The 23,619-nt window shown below is 41.6% G+C and overlaps 1 protein-coding gene across 2 annotated transcripts; it reads left to right on the top strand.

Annotated features, from left to right (window-relative positions):
• Positions 1-1,124: 1,124 nt before the first annotated feature.
• LOC100619760 (zinc finger protein 883-like) lies at positions 1,125-20,152 on the top strand. Of its 2 annotated transcripts, XM_016422370.2 has the most exons (5): positions 1,125-1,257; positions 2,074-2,194; positions 8,495-8,621; positions 13,390-13,485; positions 17,205-20,152. In XM_016422370.2, the coding sequence occupies exons 2-5, from the start codon at positions 2,162-2,164 to the stop codon at positions 19,094-19,096; spliced, it is 2,148 nt and encodes a 715-aa protein (XP_016277856.2). In that variant the 5' UTR covers positions 1,125-1,257; positions 2,074-2,161; the 3' UTR covers positions 19,097-20,152. The 2 variants fall into 2 exon arrangements, with proteins under 2 accessions (XP_016277856.2, XP_056652438.1); XM_056796460.1 differs by lacking the exon at positions 1,125-1,257 and having other exon boundaries at positions 1,287-2,194.
• The last annotated feature ends 3,467 nt before the right edge of the window (positions 20,153-23,619 follow it).

Raw genomic sequence — 23,619 nt, 5'->3', positions numbered from 1 at the left:
GGAGGCCTGAGATCACCCCCTGAGCGACCCTGGACAAGTCACTTTACTCTGCTTGCCTCAGTTTCCTCCCTTGATAAATGAGCTGCAGAAGGACATGGCGAAGCCATCCAGCCTCTGCCCAGAAAACCCCAAAGGGGGGGAGTCAGACAGGCCTGAACAGCCTGAGGCCAGCAGCCCTGCAGACAGACACACAGACACCCCCAGACTGTTCTCTGTCCATCAAGGCTCCGAGGGGCTGCTGCTGCCTTCTGTGGCCTCCTCGAGGACAGGAGGGGTTCCTGGACCTCCCCCAGGCCTCTGAAGGGTCTTTGGGCCTCTGGGCTACGGCAGAGCTAAAGGAGACCCTCTTCAGCTGGCCCAGAGGCCAGGAAACCCCGAGATCCTCTCTAGACCAGCTTCCCCACAGCCCTGGCTCAGGATCTTATTGTCTGGATCTCACAATGAGGGAACCTAAGGTAAAGGCTGGGAAGGGCCTTGGCCAGGCTCCCCCAGCAGGGCACTGTCAGAGGCCACATTTGAGCCCACATCTTGGGGGTTCCAGGCCCAGGAGGGCAGCCCCAGAGTCACTTGATTTCTCCTCTGGGGATAGGGTTGGCCCCTCCTTTGGGGAGTCCCTGGGGTACCCCCAGAGCAGGAGCATCAGGAAGATCAGAGAGATCCCTGGAGGAGGGGAAGATGTGGGAGGGGCCTTGGGGCTGGGCCTGGGCCTGGGCCCTGCAGGGTCAGTTGCTGCCCTGTGCCTCAGTTTCCTTCTCTGTCAGACGGGAGGGGGGGCAGGGGGGATCCTAGCACCCCCTCCTCAGGTTGTGGGGAGCTTAGATCATTGATCAATCAATCTGTCATTCAATCATTAAACACTTATTAGGCACCTGCTGTGTGCCAGGCTCTGGCCTGAAGCAGCCTCCCATCTAAAGAAGAAGCAGAAAGGAAGGGATGGAGGGGAAGTGGAGGGGAGGGGAGAAGGCTGCAGCTCGCCTGGCTGGGGAATAATCAGTGTATAACTCCTCCCCCACCAGGCCTCTTCCCAAGGGACCCAGGCCGGACTCCATTTCCCAGAATGCCTCCGTCCTGACAGCAGGCAAGTCTTGGCCCTCCCCCATGGAGGATTCCATTTCCCAGAATGCCTGTTTCCGGACTTCTCCCTAGACTTGCCTCCTCCCCCAGGTGACAGGCTCAAGGCATGCCGGGAATTGCCTTTGGCTCCTCTTAGTTCCTGGAGGGCGCGCGGTTGTTGCTCCCGGAGTTTAGCTTTGCTGGGTGAGAAGGGGAGGGGAGGGAGTCCACGCGCAGGCGCGGCCCCGGCTCCCTGGTCTGGCGGAGAAATTGTGCTCTCTGACTCCTGGGGAGCGGGAAGAGCCGGGTGGACCATTTCCGTGTGCTGAGCTTGGGCGTAGCGGGGAGTGTGCGCATGTGCAACACGGGGGTGGGGGTGGGGAAGGGGCTGTGTGGCAGGGTTTGGTGCGGGGCGGGGAGGCTGTGGGTGTCTGTCGGTCCCTTTTAAGGACCTCAGAAACGGGACCAACCCGGAAGCGCCCGTGTCAGGCCGGGGCGGCTCTGTCTGGGCCAGGAGCCTTGGCGGGGCTTTGACCTCCCCGAGAGGAGAGAATGCTCCCCGCCCGGACCTAGAGCCTGGAGGCAGCTGGGGGCCGAGGAGGGGCGGGTCTGGGCCCTTCCCCAAGGGTGGTCTTCCAGGTCTGAACATGCCAAAAGAGAAGCAGCCGTCATAAGCCCAGTGGCTGGGGCATGCTCGTACCCAGGTGCCATGGAAGGGCCCCCGATCTTGGGCACTGAAGAAATGCCAACACGCTCTCCCCAACCCCCACTTGGTGCCCGTTTCCCCTTCCAGTGTACTCCCTCCTCCTAGGAGTTTGAATCCACTCAGTGCAGTTTCTGAACTGGAAGGAAGCCAAAGATGGCACCAGAAAGGGTGGGAGGCTTCTTCCTGGCCAGTCCAAGGCCCTTTCCCATCCTGAGGCTCCCTGTTCACCCCTTGTAGGGGGTGAGCGTCTCCCCTGCGGCCAGGGAAGGGCCTGGGAGCGCCTCTGAGCCCTCCCCCTCTCTCCTTCCCCCCAGGCGCACAGAGGAAGACCCCCCTCCTTGGGGTTGCTACCCCCTGAAGGACCTCAGGGTGGCCCCAGCAGAGAGCCCAGACCCGGAGGGAATGGCCTACCGGACTCCAAGGCCCCCCTCCCAGGTGAGTGCAGCCCCTCCCCAGGCCTGGCCAAGCTCCCCCAGGCTGGAATCCAGCAGAACTCGGCTGTCTTTGCCAGGCCTTCAGGGGCACCATCACTGCTTGTCCTCTGGGGGAGCTCCAAGGTCCACCCTGGCTGCCCTCCATCCATCAGGTTCTGGGATTTCCCTGCCTCCATAGCCCCTGCCTGGATCAGCTGGCCCAGGTGCTGACATTCCTTCATCCACCCCCCAGTGTGACCCCCTCCCTCAGTGCAGGTAACCCACGGACAGGCTCTGCCCCTGCCCTCCAGGCCCCCGGCTTGGCCGAGTCAGTCAGGCCTGCCAGGGAGGCTTCTGAAGGAGTTTGGGGGGAGATCAGGTGAGGCACAGCCAGGAAAAGGAGCCTTTTTAGCTGAAGGAAAGGGCTGGGCACTGCAGGCAGGGCTAGAAGAAGGTCTACTGAGAAGGGCTCCGGCCATGGGGCTGCTTCCTGGGTCAGGCAGTGGGGCAGCCTTCGCCAGGCCTTTGGGCCTTATTAGACAGAGTAAAAAGAAGGGGGTGAGGGCCAGGAGCGGGGAAGGTACTGCTGAGAACATCCAGCACCTTATATCACACCAATCCAGAGCTCCAAGCCAAATAATATGTTCATTGAGAGGAGGCCCACCTCACAATAACGCCGGACCCCAGTCCCATCACAACCAGAGACCCCAAACCTTGGAAGATGGCCTATTTTTATGGAGAGAAATCTTATGACAGTGACAGTGATACAAAAAAAGAAAAAGATGCTCCTGTCTTTGCATTGGCAGTTCCTAATTAGTGGCTTAATCAAGTGTTGATTGAGTGAGTGAATGCCAAAGAAGATCACTTTGGGGGTAGCTCAAGTATGTTATTGCTGACCTTTTAAAGGCTTTCGCACTCTTGGTGTCTTTTACTGACAATATTAGGAGCCAGCCCTAGAGACGGGAGGTCCTAGGTTCAAATCTGGCCTCAGACACTTCCCAGCTGTGTGACCCTGGGCAAGTCACTTGACCCCCATTGCCTAGCCCTTTCCACTCTTCTGCCCTGGAGCCAGACCCTCTGGCTCCAGAGTGACCCTCTGGAGCTCACGCCCAAACCAGGCCTCCCCCTCTTTTGACCCAGGCAGGCCTCCCCCTCCTTCCTGACTGTCTTGAGCTTATATTCCACAGGGTGTGGTGGGCTTAGAAGTAGCTTTTGGTTATAGGCTTCAGAAGGTCAAAAGAGGTAAACAAGATTGGAGACCTCCCTGAACTGTAACTTTCTTAGCTAATCCCTGTGATTTTATAAAGCAAACTCTCACTTTGACTATTCACTCAAAAATAATGAGTATGTTATTAAAGTAATCATAAAGGCTAGTATTGTGATCATAAAAAGGGTAGGGGTTTCACACTCACACAGAAAGGCAGCCTCCAGGGCAGTCCCTGACCTCCTCCACATTCCCTTCTGACAGCCATTCCCCCCTGGCTACTGAACTACTGGAGAGCCTCAGTGGTAGGTGCTGGGGAATGGGGGTGTGACAGACAGGATTGGGTTTCCCCAGCCCAAAGAGGAAAGAGAGAGGGGCTGGGCTGGCTGAGGAAAGCTGCCCCAGGGAGGAGAACAGGCCCTGGGTGGGAGTTGGGGAGTGAGTGAGGCAGGACCTGGGAGAAAGGTATCATACCTCAGCTCAAAGGGGGATCTTTAATGAGGAATCACAAAACAGAGAAACCCCCTAAAAGAAAAGCTCCTGAATATCCCCAGAACTTTTTCCTAAGGGATCCCTAAATCCCCTCAGATTGACAAACTGTAAGAAATGTCATACTTCTGAGTTGAAGATCCAGACTTTTAATTATGGTAAGTGAAAGCTGGAGATGTCACTCCACCCAGCCTATATCCCATATAGATATACAGTAGTATGTTTTATGGGTTTTTCACAGATAACTAGCATGTCACTAACAAGGAGAAGGTACAGAGGATGTTAGAAATGTGCAGTGTGTTTGGTAACAAAGGTTTGGAGCATTTGATTCAAAGTCCTGCATTCAGTACAATGTTAGGAGAATTTAAAGAATCCTCCAGAACATCACACTACTTAGGTCATAGGAACCTTTCTGGGCCACAGTGGTTTGGGAGCTTAAATATTCAAAGGATCATACAGTACCTGAACATGCCAAGGTTGTTTTCTTATGATCTCCTCAAGCCAGCTCTAGACTCCCCATTCCCTTCTGCAGTGCTTTCCTAGATAATGACCCAGACTTTTTATTCTTCCAACAGAAGTCTTCAATATCATTCATTGCTCTAATATTCTAATAGATCAAACTCCATTCCTTCCAATACTATGGCCAATATTCTACTATTATACTAGGTAACTTCTCTACAATTAGTGGAAAAACTGGGTCTAACTCTTAAAAATAATAATTGCAATTACTTCTGAAGGAGCATATGTGATCTGTAAAAGTTAAAGTTAAATCTCAATAATAATATATTTTAAGAGATTTATTAATGATCATTAGGAATCAAGGAATAAAGAAGATACAAAATAAACACCACGTGCCCATGGCTGGTGAGCCATTTTTTAGTCAACCTCACTCACCACCATTGATGCTGATTCCATCCAAGAGAAGGAGCCTCCAAAGTCCATCCCCTTAATCCACTGTCTACAGGAAGTCAGTGGGCTCTTGGGATATGTAGTTCTTTTTTAGGGTAACAGATTTTCAATCATACAGATCACTTGTTTCATGATCAATAATAAAGGCAATACAACAATTTTCTTTTCAATGTGTATTAGATAAATTGTGTGAAAGCAAACAAAGAAGATGAGTCAATCAGGTTTTCTTGCAGAAGATGAGATTTTCATCCAGACCTGCAGGAATTCAGTGCACTCAGGAGGCAGAGACTAAAGGGAAGAATAGTGAAAGCTGGGGGAGGAAGCAGAGGAGGCCAGGAGAATGCAAAGTCAGGAGATGGAGAGTCTCATGTGAGGAACAAGAAAGAGCCCACTGATACTGGATACATGGGAAATGAGAGATGGAAGGAGGCTATGGGGAGAGCTCTCAGGGTGACCAGCCTTGAAGGTGATTGCCTACCTAGAATAACAAGCCCTGCAGTGGTTTAAATCCTTGGGAGGAGTCTAGGCTGAAAAAGGATCATTCTAGTAGTAGGGGAATTCCAGATAATAGAGGACCGAGTTTGGGGTGGAGAGGCAGGCAGGGTCCTGAGGTCCCGGCCTTGGGTGCCATTGGAGGACAGCTATGATCACAGGACTTCAGAGGTAGAGCAGTGGGGACTACTAGGAACCACTCAGAGTAGATGAGTTCCAAACAAGAAGATGTCTTCTTTTTTTTGGTACTGAAGTCTACATTCTTCCCTTTGAGCCAGATTTGTTTCCTGTTGAGGCTGAAATCTTTCTGCCTTCTGGTTCTAAGTATATCTGAATGAGAACTTTTGCTGCTTCTGCTAGTGGTAGCTGCTCTTTCCAGGTCCTTCAGAGATATTAGGACCAGTTCTCCCTCCTTCATCTGGTTCCATGGTCTCCTCTCTGCCCCTTCTACTGTTGCATGACAGGGAATACTGGTTCTGGCCCAAAGAATTGCAGCTCAGACCTGGTCCTTTCAAGACATGAAAGTGTCTGTTGAAGGATATTATACATAGTGTTACCCTGGGGATGGACAAAGTCTCTGTAGGGTTTCAGGTTTCTAAATGGTATTGAGGGTCCGGAAATTTGTGTCCTCCCATGCTTGGAAACTCAGCCTTTCCTCAGACTATTCCTCCTTTAGGTGTCCTAGAGGCATTCCAGGATGAAAAGTAGGGAATGAGTCAGGAAAAGGGATGAAATGGAAGAGTTACCAATACTAAGTATACTTTGTATTTCCCGTGGAAAAGATTGGTTAAGTAGCAGAGCACTGCCTAATAACGTTATTGTCAGATCTGGCCACTGCTTTGTCAGTTATTCCTCAGTCTGTCTCTTGCCTTTTGATCCTCAAGTTTAATTCCCTTTCTGTCTCTAACAGTCAATCAGAGAGAGAGTGAACCAAACACTCCTCTCCCCAGGAGACCCAGAGACAAAAAGCCTTTTTCCAACTGTCTGCAACTAACTACACTTGGCCATGCTCTTCTGTCACCACCTGACAACCTGCACAGCAGGGGGTCTGGTACTCAGAAATCTTATTACTCTTGCCTCTTATATAGAAAAAGGGAGAAATTAGTAAAAACTCTCTTTGACAATTCACAACCCCAGTTAATAAAATGTTATATTTAAAATGTTGTACACCCCTTCTTTTCCTCATCATAGTTAACTCTTATTTGTATGTAACTAAATCTAAAATGACTGACTATATTCCAGAAAATCACATTCATCATAAAGCAAACACAAGATGTTTTGGCTAAGGAACATCATACCCAGGGGTTCCCCAAACTCTCTTTTCTTTTTTTCTTTTTATTGTATTCTAGTAATAAATTTACACATAAGGTTTCCAAAGTTACATGACTTGTGTTGTCTCTCCCCTCACCTCCCTTTCCCTTGTCCCTCCTGGAGTTGAGAAGCAATTCCACTGGGTTACATATGTATTATCACTCAACACCTATTTCCCTATTATTTATTTTTGTAAGAGTAAGCTTATAAAACCAAAATCCCCAGTCATATCCCCAAATAAACAAGGGATAAATGAAATCTTTTCTTCTGTATTTGCACTCCAACAGTTCTTTCTCCAGCTGTGGATAGCATTCATATTCATAAATGCCTCAGAATTATCCTGGATCATTGCATGGCTGTTAGTAGCCAAGTCTATCACATTTCATTGTCCCATAGTGTTTCAGTTACTGTCTGTGATGTTCTCCTGGTTCTGCTTATTTCACTCCACATCAGTTTATTATTCCTTATAGCAAAATAGTATTCCATCACCCTCATATACCATAATTTGTTCAGCCATTTTCCAATCAAGGTACATCCTCTCAGTTTCCAATTTTTTTCCTATAACAAACAGTACAACTACAAATATTTATATGCTAATCTCTTTGGGATACAAACACAGTAGTAGTATTGCTGGATCAAAGGGCATACATTCTTTTAAAGTCCTTTGGGCATAGTTCCAAATGGCCATCCAGAATGGGTGGATCTGTTCACAATTCCACCAGTGATGCATTAATGTCCCAATTTTGCCACATCCCCTCCAACATTTATTACTTTCCTTTCCTGTCATTTTAGCCTGCTAGCTGTAAGGTGGTACTCAGAGTTGTTTTGATTTGCATTTCTCTAATTGAGTGATTTAGTGAACATTTTTCATGTGATTATTGATAGTTTTGATTTCTTCATCTAAAAACTGCCTATTGATACCCCGTGACCATTTGTCAATTGGCAAATGACTTGGTTTCTTAAAAATTTGATGTAATTCTTTATGTGAGAAATTAGACCATCAGAGAAATTTATTTTAAAGAATTTTCCCAGTTTGTTGCTTTCCTTCTAATCTTGGTTGCATTGCTTTTGTTTGTACAAACCCTTTTAAATTTAATATAATCAAAACTATTTATTTTACAACTTGTTATGTTCTCTAACTCTTGTTTGGTCTTAAATTCTTCCCTTCTCCATAGATTTGACAGTGAAATGATTCTATGTTCATCTAATTCACTTACAATATCACTGTTTATGTCTTAAGCCCTATACCCATTTTGAACTTATCTTGATATAGGGTGAGAAAAGGTGCTCCCAAAGAAGTCAAAAGGTTTCCCTTCTCTCACTGACAAGCTTGGTGAAACAGGATCAACAGAGATCATCTCTTTCCTCTATCAGCTCCAGGATAGGAAGAGCAGAGTTGGTAGTTGCACTTTCAAAATCTCTCCTTCCCATCTTCCAGAATCCTCTCTTAGGGTTCCTATCATGCGGTCATACTAGGCTCTGCAAACCAACTACACTTAATTTATTTCTATCTCTGTAATTTCTATGATAACAGTTTCTAATATTTCAAGAATTATATTTTATAAAGTTTTTCTGACAAAAATAGAACCACTTGACTAAATTTTTTTACCTGCTCAAAAATCCCTGCTCCACAAAAGCCTCCACAGGAAGGAAAGAGAGGGAGAGATGACACTCCACCCTTTTTATATCCTGTCTACATTAGCACATAAACAGGAAATTAGTAGGGTACTGGGGATTATAGTTTTTAGGGTAACAGATTCAAATTACATACTAGCGTGTTGGCTCTGACACCCTCCAAGGTAAGGAGTTTGGCGTCAATTCCTCTTGTGCTTCAGTTTCCTGCAGTCATTCTATCAGGGTTGTACTAGATGAATTCTGAAGGTGCAGCTCTAAATCTCATGACTTTTGCTTACTTAGGGGTTAATAACTTTTAAGGATGTGGCTATGAACTTCACCCAGGAGGAGTGGTGCCTGTTGGATCATTCTCAGAAAGAGCTGTACACGGAGGTCATGCTGGAGAATGTGCAGAATCTACACTCTGTGGGTAAGATGCATTTCCTCTGTTAACTCTGAATCTCCTATTAAAGGATTGCCTTCATTCCAAACCAAATGTTAAGGATTTTGAGCCTTTGTCGATGCTTAAAAAAGCAAAAGGGCTGATCTCTGCCCAGGGTTCTCCTCCTGCCTGCTTTTCATTAAAAAATTCTTTGAAGTATATGATGGAAAGTTGTATCATTCTTTTCTTGATCCTGAAATTGTTTCTCTTCTGTTTTATATAGCTTCAGGTGAACACTTAAACCAGATTTACAGATTTACATTCCTAAAGCTAAATCTCATTAGTTATCTAGTCCAGCCTCTAATTAGACCTGGATTTTATGTGCAAATTCTCTGTTAATACCCAAGCAGCTTTTACTTGAAAAATGGGCATTGAAGGGATCTGCTAAGGCAGCCCCTTTCCCTTTTGGATGGGTGTGGTCTTTAACAAGGATGTTTTGTTTAGAAGTATGAATGGGGAGGAGGATCTTAAGATGGTGGCATAACAGAATCAAAAGCTGGAATTGTTCTGAGAATCTCAGTTACTTTAAAATAGTACCTCTAGATGACTAGAGTCACAGAATGAACATGGGTAAGAGTGAGGTAGCTCTCCTAAGGAGAACAACTTGAATGTTGGGCAGAAATTCTTTATTTTAGGGGATAAGGGGGAACTGGAAATAAAACTATACACTAGAGGGTGCAGACTATCCATCCCCCACCTACTGTACAAGTTCTGAACCCGGGCACATACCAACTTCTAGACTCTGGGACTCTTGCTTTAGCCTACCTTAGAGCATCCAAAGCCCATCCCTTGAAATACAAAGGGCTGGCACAAGGCTCTGGCAAGACCCCAAAGTCACTTGTCCATTTTAAGCCTATGGTTAATCCCCTAGCCTCAAGGCAAAGAAGCTCCCAGTTTACTGAGCCTTGCAAGGAATTGTCTGTCCCTAGAGGAGACTCAATCAGTAGCTTTCTGAGCATCCAGCCCACAGGTCATGATACCATCTTGGAAAAAATGAAACTTGCCAAAAACTAGAACTACAGCTGATGGGAGCAGCAATGAAAAACTGAAGTTTAAGAGAATGCCTCCTCTATCCTGAGAACAGAGCCTAACTTTGAGATAGAGTCAAAGTAGGGGGAAAAAAGTCTGTGAAAATGAGCAGCCAGCAAAAGAAACATCTAAGCATATAAAATGTCCAAGACAAAATTGAAAGGAGAAAGAATGCTTGGAATATGATATTCTAGAAGGCAAGGAAATGGCATTTACAACCATAAATCACCTTCCCATCAAGATTGGCTATATTCTTTCAGGGGAGAAATGGTTGTTTATTAAAATAGGAGATATCTAAGCATTCCTGATGAAAAGAGCAGACCAAAACAGAAAAGTTGATGTCCTAATGCAAAATTCAAGAGAAGCATGAAAAGGTAAATAAGATAGAGAAAATTTACAGAACTCCATGAGGTTGAATTATTTATATGCCTAGTGCTGTGACAAGGAAATCACTTTAAAAGACTGATATATATTAATTTAAGGTCGCCAAGGAATTCAGCTATTTAATTCCTAAATGAAAACTCAAGTCAGCAGTCAACCCTTTATGGAGTTTAATTACAAACAGGAGGAAGAAAGGTATTAGAGAGAGAGAGAGAGACAGAGAGAGAGAGAGAGAGAGAGAGAGAGAGAGAGAGAGAGAGAAGGGAATAGGGGCTTAAATACCCCCCTCTGATTAGGCTGGGCCAAAAGGCCCAAGCCCTTAGATAGCTGAGGCAAAGAAAAGAGATCAGTCCCTATCACTCACGTGACCAAAATGGAGAACAGTCTCAGGGGCCTCCACCTCCAGCTTCCTTCAGAGTGAGCTTCTCAGAGCACAACCTCTCAGAGCAAAAACTCTCCAACCCCCTCCCAGTCCTCAGACCCTGCTATCTTTAAGGAAAACATCCAAGTTCCCTCCCCTCAGTTCTCACATCTACCAATCACTGTCCATGTCTTCCCTGTGCCAATGGTGGCTCTACCTTAACCCAGGACCGCCCAGAGGTCTATGGCTTTGCACATGTCTGTTGAAGGTCATATTCTCAAATAATTAAATCTTGATCTATGCTGCAGCCCTTCCTAAATCCTGTTAGGACTGAGTAGGGTGGAAATTGTATTTTCCAAGACCTGGTTCTGTCATTCCAGGTAACTCTATTGTATCAATTCTAAAATCAATCATGACTCAACTTCCTGTTCTATTCTTAAGCATAGGTCAAAGCCCTTTCCATTGTTCAGCAAAAGGTTTCTGTCCTAAAGTAATCTTAAGTAGGGAGAAGGAACCTCCCATGCCAATGGGGTTCACATTCCAATAGACTATCAGTAAGAAATTTTTCAAGTATGAAATTTCCCAATGGTGAAATTTCCAACATTCACAAGTCTAAGAAATTTTAAGGTTTACAGTGCAAAGATATTTGTAACTCTTAAAATTGTTATTCTTATCATAGTAGTTAGAAGTAGTATACATAGACGGAGGTTGCAATACTAAACTTTTTAGGAATATATGCCCCCCCCCAAAATCAAGGAGTCTAAAAAAAGGATAACACTGAGAGAAAAGGGAAGAAAGAGGTAAAATGGTGTAAATTATATCAAATAAAGAGGTACAGGAAGAAAAACTATTCCATTGGAGGGGGAGGATGAGGGTGGTGATAGACAATCACTAAAACTTATATTGGTATCTGCTCAGAGAGGGAATACCAGCCAGATTCATTGGGGTATAGAATCTTATGTTACACTATAGAGAAATAGAAGGAGTATAAGAAAGATGGTGGAGATAGGGAAATAACATAAGGGAAATGGAATAGGGGTAGGAGAAGCAAAATAAGAAAGATGGTGGTAGGAAGAGGAATAACTTAAGGGAGAGGAAGTGGGTGTAATGATTAAAAGGGAAATGTGTGCAGGGACAGTGAAACTGCAAGATTTAAAGGGGAAAACAAGATGAAGGACAATACAGAGATAGTTAACATAACCGTGATTGTAATTGGGATGAATGTAGCCATAAAATGTAAGCAGATAACAGAGTGGATTAAAAACCTAAGTCCTATAATATGTTGTTTACAAGAAACACATTTGATATACACAAATAGACATTCAGAAAGTAAAACTAAGGGGATAGAGCAGAATCTATTGGGCTTCAAATAAAATAAAAGCAGGAATTACATTCATGATCTCAGACAAAGCTAAAGGGAAAATAGATCTGATTAACAGATAAGGACGGTAATTACGTCTTAAAGACAGTCTAGCTATTGAGACTATATTGGTACATAACATTTATGCACCAAAGTGGTGTAACCTCCAGTTTTTTAAAGTGGAGACTATGGGAAAATAAGGAGGAAATTGACAATAAAACTACACTGATTGGGGACCTCAACCTTCCCCTATTATAACTAGATAAATGTAAGCAAAAAATGAACAAAAAGGAATTAAGAAATTAATTTTTCAAAAATTACATTTAGATATCTGGAGAAAATTGAATAGAGTGAAAAAGGAATATACCTTCTTTTCGAGAGCACATGGAACAAAAGAAAAATTAAACATATACCAGGTCATAAAAAGTGCATAATCAAATGCAAAAAAGCAGAAATAATAACAGACTTGTTCAGATCATAATGCAGCAAAAAGTATAATCAATGACAGTTAATAGAAAGACAAGGGGGTAGCTGGGTAGCTCAGTGAATTGAGAGCCAGGCCCAGAGATGGGAGGTCCTGGGTTCAAATCTGGCCTCAGACACTTCCCAGCTGTGTGACCCTGGGCAAGTCACTTGACCCCCATTGCCTAGCCCTTACCACTCTTCTGCCTTGGAGCCAATACACAGTATTGACTCCAAGATGGAAGGTAAGGGTTTTTTTTTTTTTAAAGAAAGACAAATTAAAATTTTATTTGAAACTAAATCTTCTTCAAAAGAAGTAACTTAAACAGATCATGGAAACAATTTAAAAAAATTTTTTAATGTATTTAATTAATTAATTAATTTAGAATATTTTTCCATCATTACATGATTCATGTTCTTTCCTTACCCTTCGCCATCACCACTATCATAGCCAACGAGCAATTCCACTGAGTTTTACATGTGTCAACAATAATTTATTCAAGAGAATGATAATGTGGAGACAACATATCAACAGTTATGTCAAATAGCCAAATCAGTACTTAGGGGAAATTTTATACCCCTGAATGCTTGTATCGATTAAATAGAGAAAAAGAAGATAAATGAATTGGGCATACAACTAAAATAACGAGAAAAAGAACAAACTAATAATCTTCAAGAACAGACAGAATTGGAAATCCAAAAAAATCAACTGAGAAATTAATAAAATTGAAAATAAGAGAACTATTTAGTAAATAAGACTGGGAGTTGGTTTTCTGAAGAAAAAATAAAATAAATACAGCATTGGTTAAATTTCATTCAAAAAAGGAAAGAAGTGAATGAAATTACGAGTATCAAAGTTGAAAAGGCCAAATTCACTTAAAATGAAGAAGAAATTAAAGCATTAGGAGCTATTATATGTATGAAAATAAATCTGACAATGTAGATGAAATGGATGAATATTTACAAAAATATAAATTGCCTAGATTAACAAAAGAGAAAATAGAAAACTTAAAGTAGCCCATCTCAGAAAAAGAAATTGAAGAAGCCATCAAAACATCCAAAAATCCCTAAATGGAAATGGAGTAAGCAAGCAAGGCCTACAGGATGTTTTCTGCTGTATTTTATTTTTCTCTCTTGATCCCAGCCTTCTTTTTTATGTCCAGGGCTTCCAGTTCCTAGGGAAGATTTTATTTCCTGTTTTCAGCAAAGGGAAGCACCATGGCTGCTAGAGAAAAAAGTCCCAAGAAACTCCTGTCCAGGTGAGTGAAGTGAAAATAGGTAGATAAACGCTGTTATCCCAATAAACATTTTTGCTGTGGGGATACCAGGGCATCATGCGTAGGAACAGGTATGGTAGGAAAAAGAGGTTTCCTTAGGCCTGGGGTTGGTTGTGGGGTGGGAGAAGGTATATGGGGGGGATGAGATGTTGGGAGGAGCAGGTACAGGAGAGCAACGATTAGCCAGGGCTTGCAGAGGATGAGAGTAGAGGTGCAGAGAGAGGAGGTTCTGCATTTGAGATATAGGAGAAAGGTCTTCCATCAATATTTCAGGAGAAATCGAATTTTCCTCTCTCAGTAATTCAGGCACAGGCTTGCAAAAATCAGACATGTTTTGGATGGAATCCTCCTCCTCCACTGGACCACACAAGAAGTGCTTGTAATTGTCCAGTTGAAATTGCATGTTGGCTTGCACTTCAGCTTTGATTTGTTTTGTATAGTAGCTTTTTGTGTCTATTTAGGAACAAGAAATGAAAATTTCCTAGGAACACAAGGAGAAAGAGGCAATTCAAACTGTTAAAGGTTCCCAATTAGGTGAAAGCCAGGAAACTTTCTTGCAGAGTAGCATTCATGTTCCTTGGTATTGTAATCAGAAGGTCAGATTAAAGGAAAAAGTCTAAAAGTCATCTCAGCCGGAAGCTAGGAGTTGAAGGAGCTACCATTCTTTTTTGAAATCCAAGTTTGTGCAGTGAAGGGTATGGGGATCTTGCCCTTCCAGCAGGTCCAAGAAGGCACTTCCAAACAGCTCTTAGACCTTCCAGGCAGTGGCAGGGGCAGCAAGCAGGAAGAAAGCAGGGAGCTCCGGGATTGTGCAGGTGACCTGGATAAAGTTTGTGGGGAGTGATAGGGAACCCTGGAGTGGAGAGGCTCAGCTAGGGGCCAGGTAGGAAGTGAGAGAGAGGAAAAGAGCAGCAGTAGCAAGAAACAGGAGGTAGGTGGAATTAAAAACAACAAAAAAAAAGAATGGAGAGTACCGGATTTGAGGTGCCTGGGGGAGATCTGGATTTGGAGAGAGGGAGGAGGAAGAGGGGAAGGTGGATAGCAGGAAAGTAGGGAGAGAGGGGATCAATCAGAAAATTTGGTGGGAATGAGCCCTGCTGGAGGGGGGAGTTAGGAAGAGTAGCTAGAGAAGGTGGGCTGGAAGAGGGAAGGGGGACATGTTACAGTTAAGAGAGTGTTTTCCTTAAACTGTGACCGCAAAAATATGGTTTCAAGACTTTGAATTGTCAAAACTGTAAAGATAATTTTTAGTGTCTTGGTTTTATATAAAAAATAAAGTGGTTGCCATGGGAAATTAACCAAAATATGAAAATACCCAAGTCAGCTGGGTTTTTCTGGAGATTTTAATTACTACAAATGAAGGATTTAAGAAAAAGGAGAGAGAATAAGAGAAATATAGTATGAGACTAGTCAGTCTTTTATCAACTCACCACAAGATCCTTCCAAGCAAAACTCTAGTGTTCAGAGAAAACCTCCAGTTTAGCTCCAGGAAGCTGACTAAGTTCAGCCACCAAGAGAGAGACCCTCCAATTCAGCTTTTAAAAGCTGAACTAATTACAGAGCCCTCCAGCTCCTTCCCTTTAAAGAAAATTTTCTCTTGTGTCACCTCCCCTAAATTTTTACATCTACCAATCACAGTAGACTTTTCCCAAAGAACTGACCATTCTTAATTCACACCTGAGTAGACTAAAACTTTTGAGTAAATTCACACCTGAGTAGACTAATCTTGTCCTTTGCAAGTTGCCTGATTAATTTGATCATCATAGGTACTTAGCACCCCTTTGTATTAGATCTAAAAATAGACCTAGCTTAAGGGTTCTTGCTTCACTTTAAGTATGGGTTGGGGACTTTTCATTGTTCAATCAGGAGTTTACAACTTTATCTTCCCCTAAAGTATGCCTAAGTATGAGTGGAGTAATGTTAGAGTTCCCACATTCCTGACCATAGTCCCTTCATTGTTTTAAAATGGGGAATGGTCCTAACCAAATGTTCTAAAGTAGAGTCTGAGAATTTTTAACATTCACAAGTCTGAGAAATTTTAAGATTCACAATCTCCCCTGATGATCATTGGGAGACTAGTCTCCCCATTGATCATGTAACATAATCATCTTGTAGTCCTAAACGCACTTCTAACTACAGATTCATACAATATTCAATTTTCTAAGAGGAAATTAGAATAGTGAGGGAGGAATAGAAAAGAAAAAAAAGCAAAACCAATGTTTTGCTAGGCACATTGACAGAAAGCCAAATTAGGGGCAGTCCCGTTTGGCATAAATGTATACTCTTACAATAAGTGTTCAATCAAACTTCAGTTAAATCAATCACACCCAAAGTTCATTCTTGATCTTCTTAACGTAGTGTAGGTTTTCTGGCATCTTTCTGCAACAGTTCATTCTCTGGATTTAGGAGTTAGCAAGCTTCTTCCTTGAAGATCTTTTTCTTGAACAAAATCAAAATCTTGGATTTTTATAAAAATACAAAAAATAACAAAAAAAACAAAAGATCAAAAATCTTGGATTTTAAATTAAAATACAACCCCCCCCTGAAGTGGGTGTTAAAAAACATCCACTTTAGCTCAGGATGCAATGTTGAATTATGGGGATATATGAGTCAATTATCAAAAGAAGAGAAAAACAACAAAAACCACAAGGAAAAAGAAATTCAAAATAGGTCTAATTTAAAGTAATATTTATTCCACAAGTCTGTAGGACAGTATGCAGTAATATTTCATTTACCCATTTGCAGCCAAGACTACAGGAAGTTGCCATAATATAAGAAGGAAAAGAACTAGAATTTTTAAGATTCACAAGTCTGAGAAATTTTAAGGAGAAATTGGCGGGAAAGGAACACTGAAGAGGACTCAGTGGAGGAGCTGGGAAGCTTAGCTCCACAGGGGGTCCGGAGGGAAGGGGGAGAAAGGAGGGAGAAAGAGAAATCAGCTGGAATGCAAAGGAGCTCATCTGTGGATCTCTGTGGGAGTCCTCAGAGGAGCTGGCAGAGAAAAGAAAAATTCAGCTTTACAGGGGATTGAGAAGGAAGGAGAACATGGAGGAAAAGGTGGAGAGAGAAGAAGGGAAAATGGGAATGATAAAAGGGACAAGGAATCAAAAAGCAGTAGATAGAGTGGAAGCCCAACAGTGGCTTCCCATCTTTTGTGTGTAAACCTAAGCCCAGGAGACTTGGGATGGGGGTGGTTTCCTACTTACCAGTAGGTTAGGGTCTGGGGTCCCTTCTTAGGTGGCCAAATTATGAAGATTAAAATTAATATACAATAACTAAGTATTGTATTTTATAAAGTTTAAATAACTAAAATAAAAATGCTAGCTAAGCTAGCCCCATTCATAAGAGAAGAGAGGAGGAGTTTCAGCCAGCTATATACAAAATGTGACTACACAATGTGGAGGAGGGATTAAAAGGAATTCTAGGAAATATTGAAGGACTTCTGGGGGATGACGTCCAAAGGTACAAAATTCTCATTGTTACTGTATGTGAAAGTCTTTCTAAAATCATCCATCTTGAAGTTACCACCATTGAAGTATATCCAAAGACTGGTTCTGCTTGTTTTAAGTTTGAAAATTCCTTTTTCTTTGGGGAAATGGAATAAAAATCAGTTTACTTCCTACCATCAGAGGAAAAAACATATATTTATGTGTGTATATGTATCTTCCTTTTGTGTTTATATCATTTTAAATTTTTTTCAGAGGCAGAAACTAATTTTGAAGTGAGGAAGATATCTACCAAGCTGAGCCATTTTGTGGAAGGATCTGGCCTCCAAAGATGCATGAATAAAAGACTCTGTAGCTTTATTTTGAGAGAAATATTTGACTCTAATATCAAGGGAAATAGAAACCCAAAGAGTGACTGTGAATTTGATGAAACTGCAAAGAAATTCAGCCAATATTCAGTCTTAAATCAATATACCAAATTGACTTCAGGAAATGACTGTTGTCTGGTTAGTAAATATAGCAACGGCTTTCTTGAAGAAATAGGACTTGTTCAGTCACCAGAGAAAACTCCTAAAATCTTCATGTATCTAGGTAACCCTGGGGGAATGGCCTTTGGCTCTAGTTCAGACCTCATTAGACATCCAAAAAGTAAACATGTAGAGATGGTTTTTGTGAATAATAAAGATGGGAAACCTTTCAGTCAGAACTCTAAGCTTGGTTCACATCAAATAATCCACGGTAGAGAGAAACCTTACGAATGTAAACACTCTGGAAGGGCTTTCACACTGAGTAGTGATCTTGCTGCACATCAGAGAATCCACATTGGAGAGAGACCTTATGAATGTAAACATTGTGGAAAGACTTTCACTGAGAGGGGCAATCTTGTTGCACATCAGAGAATACATACTGGAGAGAAGCCTTATGAATGTAAACACTTTGGAAAGGCTTTCACGTGGAATGACCATCTTGCTTCACATAAGAAAATCCACACTGGAGAGAAACCTTATAAATGTAAACAATGTGGAAAGGCTTTTACAATAAGAAGCCATCTTGCCACACATCAGAGAATCCACAATCGAGCGAAACTTTATAAATGTAAGCAATGTGGAAAGGCTTTCACACAGAGGAGATCTCTTACTGAACATCAGAGAATCCAAACTGGAGAGAAACCTTATGAATGTAAACAATGTGCAAAGGCTTTCACAAGAAGGAGCGAACTTGTTGCACATCAGAGAATCCACACTGGAGAGAAACCTTATGAATGTAAACATTGTGGAAAGGCTTTCACTCAGAGCAGTGGTCTTGTCACACATCAGAGAATTCACACTGGAGAGAAACCGTATGAGTGTAAACACTGTGAAAAGGCTTTCACTCGGAGTGACTATCTTACTGAACATGAGAGAATTCATACAGGAGAGAAACCTTATGAATGTAAACAATGTGGAAAGGCTTTCACTCAAAGTGGCCATCTTGCTTCACATCAGAGAATCCACACTGGAAAGAAACCTTATGACAGTAAACAATGTGGAAAGACTCTTATAGAGAGGAGCTCTCTTGCTACACATCAAAGAATCCACACTAGAGAGAAACCTTATGAATGTAAACAATGTGGGAAGGCTTTCACACAGAAGAGTAGTCTTGTTGCACATCAGAGAATCCACACTGGAGAGAAACCGTATGAATGTAAATACTGTGGAAAGTCTTTCACTCAGAGAAGCGGTCTTGTTGCACATCAGAGAATCCACACTGCAGAGAAACCTTACAAATGTAAACAATGTGGAAAGACTTTCACACAGAAGAGTAGTCTTGCTGCACATCAGAGAATCCACACTGGAGAGAAACCTTATAAATGTAAACAATGTGGAAAGACTTTCACACAGAAGAGCAGTCTTGCTGCACATCAGAGAATCCACACTGGAGAGAAACCTTATGAATGTAAACACTGTGGAAAGGCTTTCACTAGGAGTGGCTATCTTACTTCACATCAGAGAATCCACACTGGAGAGAAACCTTATGAATGTAAACACTGTGGAAAGGCTTTCACACAAAGGAGCCAACTTGTTGTACATCAGAGAATCCACACTGGAGAGAGAAACCTCATGAATGTACATAGTGTGGAAGGGCTTTCACAGAGTTTATCTGTATAAATGTCAGAGTATCCATCCACACTGGAGGGAAATTGGATGTAATGAGTTCAGATTGACTTTCACAAGAAACTTCTCAGTTGTTTCATGTCCCACTCCACTGGAGGGAAACCTCAATAGTAGGGAGTCTGGGCTTATAGTTGACATTTTTAGATTGTTTTGTTAAACAAATGAACTATGTCCAATGTGCATTAGAAAAAGGAAAAGTACTATAAAAGTTAAAAAGGGGGGGACCAGTTAAAGCTGCTCTTTTGGGGGGTAATACAAGAATTAGAGTAAGAGGAAACTCATTAATGGGAATGGGATTAGTAAATTGTTGCATATGGTTGTAATCAAATTCTATTTTTTGTAATTAATGAGGAAAAGCTCAGAAAAAACCTGGAAATATTGAGAATTGATGCAGAGTGAATTTAACAGAAATAGGACACTACACATTGTGACAGTAATATTGTATATAGCATGTAGCTCCTAGTAGTGAGAGTGTTTTGTGACATCCCTGGGAAGCCATGGTCTGGCCAAAATCAGTACTATGGCCTAGGCATCATCACATGAGGTCCCCCAAACCCCTCCTTTCCACCCTTCCCCACAGAAACGGAATGTTTTTTCAAGAAATTCTCACCCCAAAATTAAATCCATTTCCTTTTTAACATGGCCATGATCCACTGTGTGAATGCAAATGATTTTCACAAATAGTTTTATAAAACAGTAATATAGTAGATAATGCACATTCAAAAAATTACCAAAAGTTAATGACAGTAGCAAACAAAACCACTAATAAGATTCATATGAGTATATAGCCACTTCGTGAGTGACATTTAAAAAACCTATGAACTGATGAATACTTGTCACAAAATCTACAGATGTAGCAAATATTTTAACTTTGGCAAAGGTTTTTTAAACAAAATTTATTACTTCTATTATGCCAAAATTTGGCAGAAGAGCCTAGAAAAAACCCAAAGCTCTGTACTACTGATGAAAACCTATTTGGTCTAAAACATCACTAAGAATCTAGATACTTGTTCTCGTGCAAGTAGATTAAAGAGATAAAATGTGCAGGAAGCTATTTTTGGCCTCATGTTTTATATGTAAATTTTTTTGGCAGTAACTTCTTTTTGTTATCTACCTTTAATTCAACATTCTTTATAGTATATATGAAAAAATATCATTCCAGAAGCTATTAGATATCTAAAAAATCATTTCTGAAGACCCCTTAAAGTCAATTGAGATATGTAGCTCATTAAATTCTCCAAAGGTTTTATACAATTTGATGGAGTCCTTCCATTATCTATGTGACAATTAACAAAGGCAAACAGGAACAAAAGACTGATAAGGCAATATGTAACCTCAATGGATCTGGTGAAAAAATCTAGCATACATAAGGAGTTATTTTTTTTTTCCCACTGTAAAGGGTTTGGGCAAGATGACCCTGGGCTTGTGCCTATATATATTTCAGTATAGTCATAGGGGAAAGGTACAAATAAAGATCACGTGTAAGGAAAACTTAGGGTTGTGACCTAATCTAAGTTTGATTTTTGGTCACCAAGGGATATCCCAAATAAAATACCCAAGTCAGTTTGGGAATATATGGTGGTTTAATCAATATATAGGGAAGAAATCAAGAAGAGAGGGAAAGGTATAGCATTTCTCCTGCCCAGCCTGTGCCAGGTGAGTTCAAAGTCCTCTGCCACGAGGTCTTTGAAAATTAGAGGCTTTCTCTAAGAGGATAGTGTTTGGAAGTTAAAGGAGGAAAATTAGCCTAATTCCCGAGAAAGCTCAGAGAAGAGACTCACCTGAACTAGATTACTAGGCTTCCTCCAGTATGGTATCAAGGAAAACTCATCACTAAACCTGCACAATAGCAGCTGCTATGCCAAGATGCCAACACACTCAGCAAGCTGCCGCCAGCCACCTCTCCACCATGAAAGAGCCGGAGAGAGGAAGTGACGAGAAATGTATAGATGGCTTTACGTCACTTTCCTGCATCTAACCTGTACCAATGGTAGCTTAAGCTTGACTTAGGACAGCCCAGGGGTTTGTCAGCTATTTCTGATTTGTCATTTGCTAGCATGTGTCTATCATAGGCCATCCTCCTAGATAATTTATCCTTAAGTGTGGGTGTAGACATTCCTGATTTTGTTACACTAAGTAGGGTGGAATAATCTAAAGAACACAATCCCCTCTAATGATGATTGGGAGACTAGTCTCCCCAATTGATCACTAAACATAAATATCCTGCACCTTCAAATTTTCTAACTGCATGCAGGTGCACACATAATTTCACCTTCTAAGAGGAAATTACAATAGATAGAAGAGGGAAATAGAAGAAAGACAGGAAAACCAATGTTTGCTGGGTGCATTGACAAAAACCAATTAGGGGGCAGTCCCTTTTTGGAATAGGAGTATACATTCAAATAAATGTTCAATCCAACTTCAGTTCAATCAACCACACCGAAAGTTCATTCTGGATCTTCTAGTGTAGTGTAGTATAGGTTTTCTGGAATCTTTCTGCAACAGTTCATTCTCTGGATTTAGGAGTCAGCAAGCTTCTTTCCATGAAGATCTTTCTTGAACAAAAATTCAAAATCTTGGATTTTTATTAAAATACAACCCCCTCCCCCAAGGTGGGTGTTAAGAAACATCCAGTTCAGCTCAGGATGCAATGTTGAGTTATGGGGGTGAATGAGTTAAGTATCAAAAGAAGAGAATAACAACCAAAAACAAAGGGAAAAAAATGGAAGAAAGTTAAACTTTTGGGAAAAAGAGGAAAAAAAATTCCAAACCAGAATAAAAATATCAAAATCTATGCATATAAAATGTTGAGTAACCAAGAATAAATTCATAATAGGCCCTTGTACATGTCCAGTTTAAAGAAAATTATATCCCATGAGTCTGTAGGACAGAATGCAGCAATATTTCACTTACCCATTTGCAGCCAAGACTATAGGAAGTTGCCATACTATAAGAAGAAAAAGAACTAGAATTTTACTTTGATAGGGAAGTGTCATTCCCTGATCTGATTTTTGTCATTCTCAGGGATATGGGGAGCCAGGATGATGGTCAAACTTTGGTACTTGTCTGAGTACTTCACAAAGGGCGTGGATACAAGGAAGTCCTACAACATAACATATGGGAAGCATCGCAACCTATAGTCTCACACTTGTTTTTTTATGTGTGCTCTTTTTGGTGCTATTCAGGTTAAGTCTGTGCACCTTGTTTTTATCCCATTTCCTGAAATCAGACACAAACATTAATCACAGTCCCATAACAATTTATCAATAAATGGCAGGTTTCCATAATTTAACGTTTTGGGGTATGTATTGATATAGCAAGTATATATAAATATATATAAATCTTATATTACTGCAGAAAAATATTAATAGTGTGTACCTTTAGTACAAGAAGTGAGAAAAAAGGAAAAAATCAAATATTCTAATCAAAATAAAAGAAAAGCAATAATAAAAATGAGGGGGAAAAGAATGGGAAAAAAATCAGGAATTCAATGTGTTCTCAAAAAACAGCATCCATTTGTCAATGGATTATTATATCCAATGCATGTGATAGGATACAGTCAATCAGTCTCAACAGAAGATGTTCTCTTTACATGTGAGCAATGAATCAAAGAGTCCTCTCCAATCTTTATAGATGTTGGAGAAGTCAACAATATTTGAAATGGCCCTTCCCAGGAAAGCTGAGTTGCTCCATTATGCTGGAAATTCTTAATATACACCTTGTCTCCTGGGTTCAGGTCATGAAGTGAAAAGTCTAGTGATCCGGCTTGTACTGCAGCTTTGGATTCATGCAGTTCACGCAGTTTGTGCTGTAATTTTTGTATATAGGAAGCAATAATAGTATCTCCCCCTAATAGTGATGTATATGTAGGGGAGAAAGGCTTAACCTGTAAAGGTAGATGTCCAAAAAGTATCTCAAATGGTGAGATGTGTAGGTCTCCTCTAGGCCTGCTAAAATAGGGCCAGAGGGAGAATTTCAGTCCGTCTTAAATATATCTCAATGAATAATTTGCCAATCATAGTTTTAAGTTCTTTATTCATTCTTTCAACTTGGCCTGAGCTCTGTGGATGATATGGTACATGAAATTTGGGAGTTATCCCCAAGCAAGAATATATTTGATTTAGGACAGAATCAGTAAAATGACTTCCTCTATCTGAATCAATATGTGCTGGCAGGCCAAAGGGAAGAATATTTCTTTTAAAAGCACTTTAGCAACAAAAGCCACTGTATTCCAGGAAATGCTTCCAGCCATTTGGTCAGTTGATCTACTATGACTAGATAAAATTTATAATATCCGGCCTTTGGCATTGTTATGAAATCTATCTGTAGGTGCTCAAAAGGTGTGAAAGCCAGAGGACGCCCACCAAAGGCTTTGCCATGAAAGGCACGTTGGTTATATGCTTGGCAGGTAAAACAGGCTGTACACACTTTAGAGGCTATAGTAGTTATACCAGGGCCTATCCATACTCTCTTAACAGAGTCCATGATGCCCTGGGTGCTAAAGTGACCATTTTGAT

The sequence above is a fragment of the Monodelphis domestica genome, chromosome 4, assembly GCF_027887165.1.
Source record: "Monodelphis domestica isolate mMonDom1 chromosome 4, mMonDom1.pri, whole genome shotgun sequence".
Lineage (NCBI taxonomy): Eukaryota > Metazoa > Chordata > Mammalia > Didelphimorphia > Didelphidae > Monodelphis > Monodelphis domestica.
Note: the sequence above shows the minus strand (reverse complement) of the source record. Positions and strands in the feature narration are given on the sequence as shown.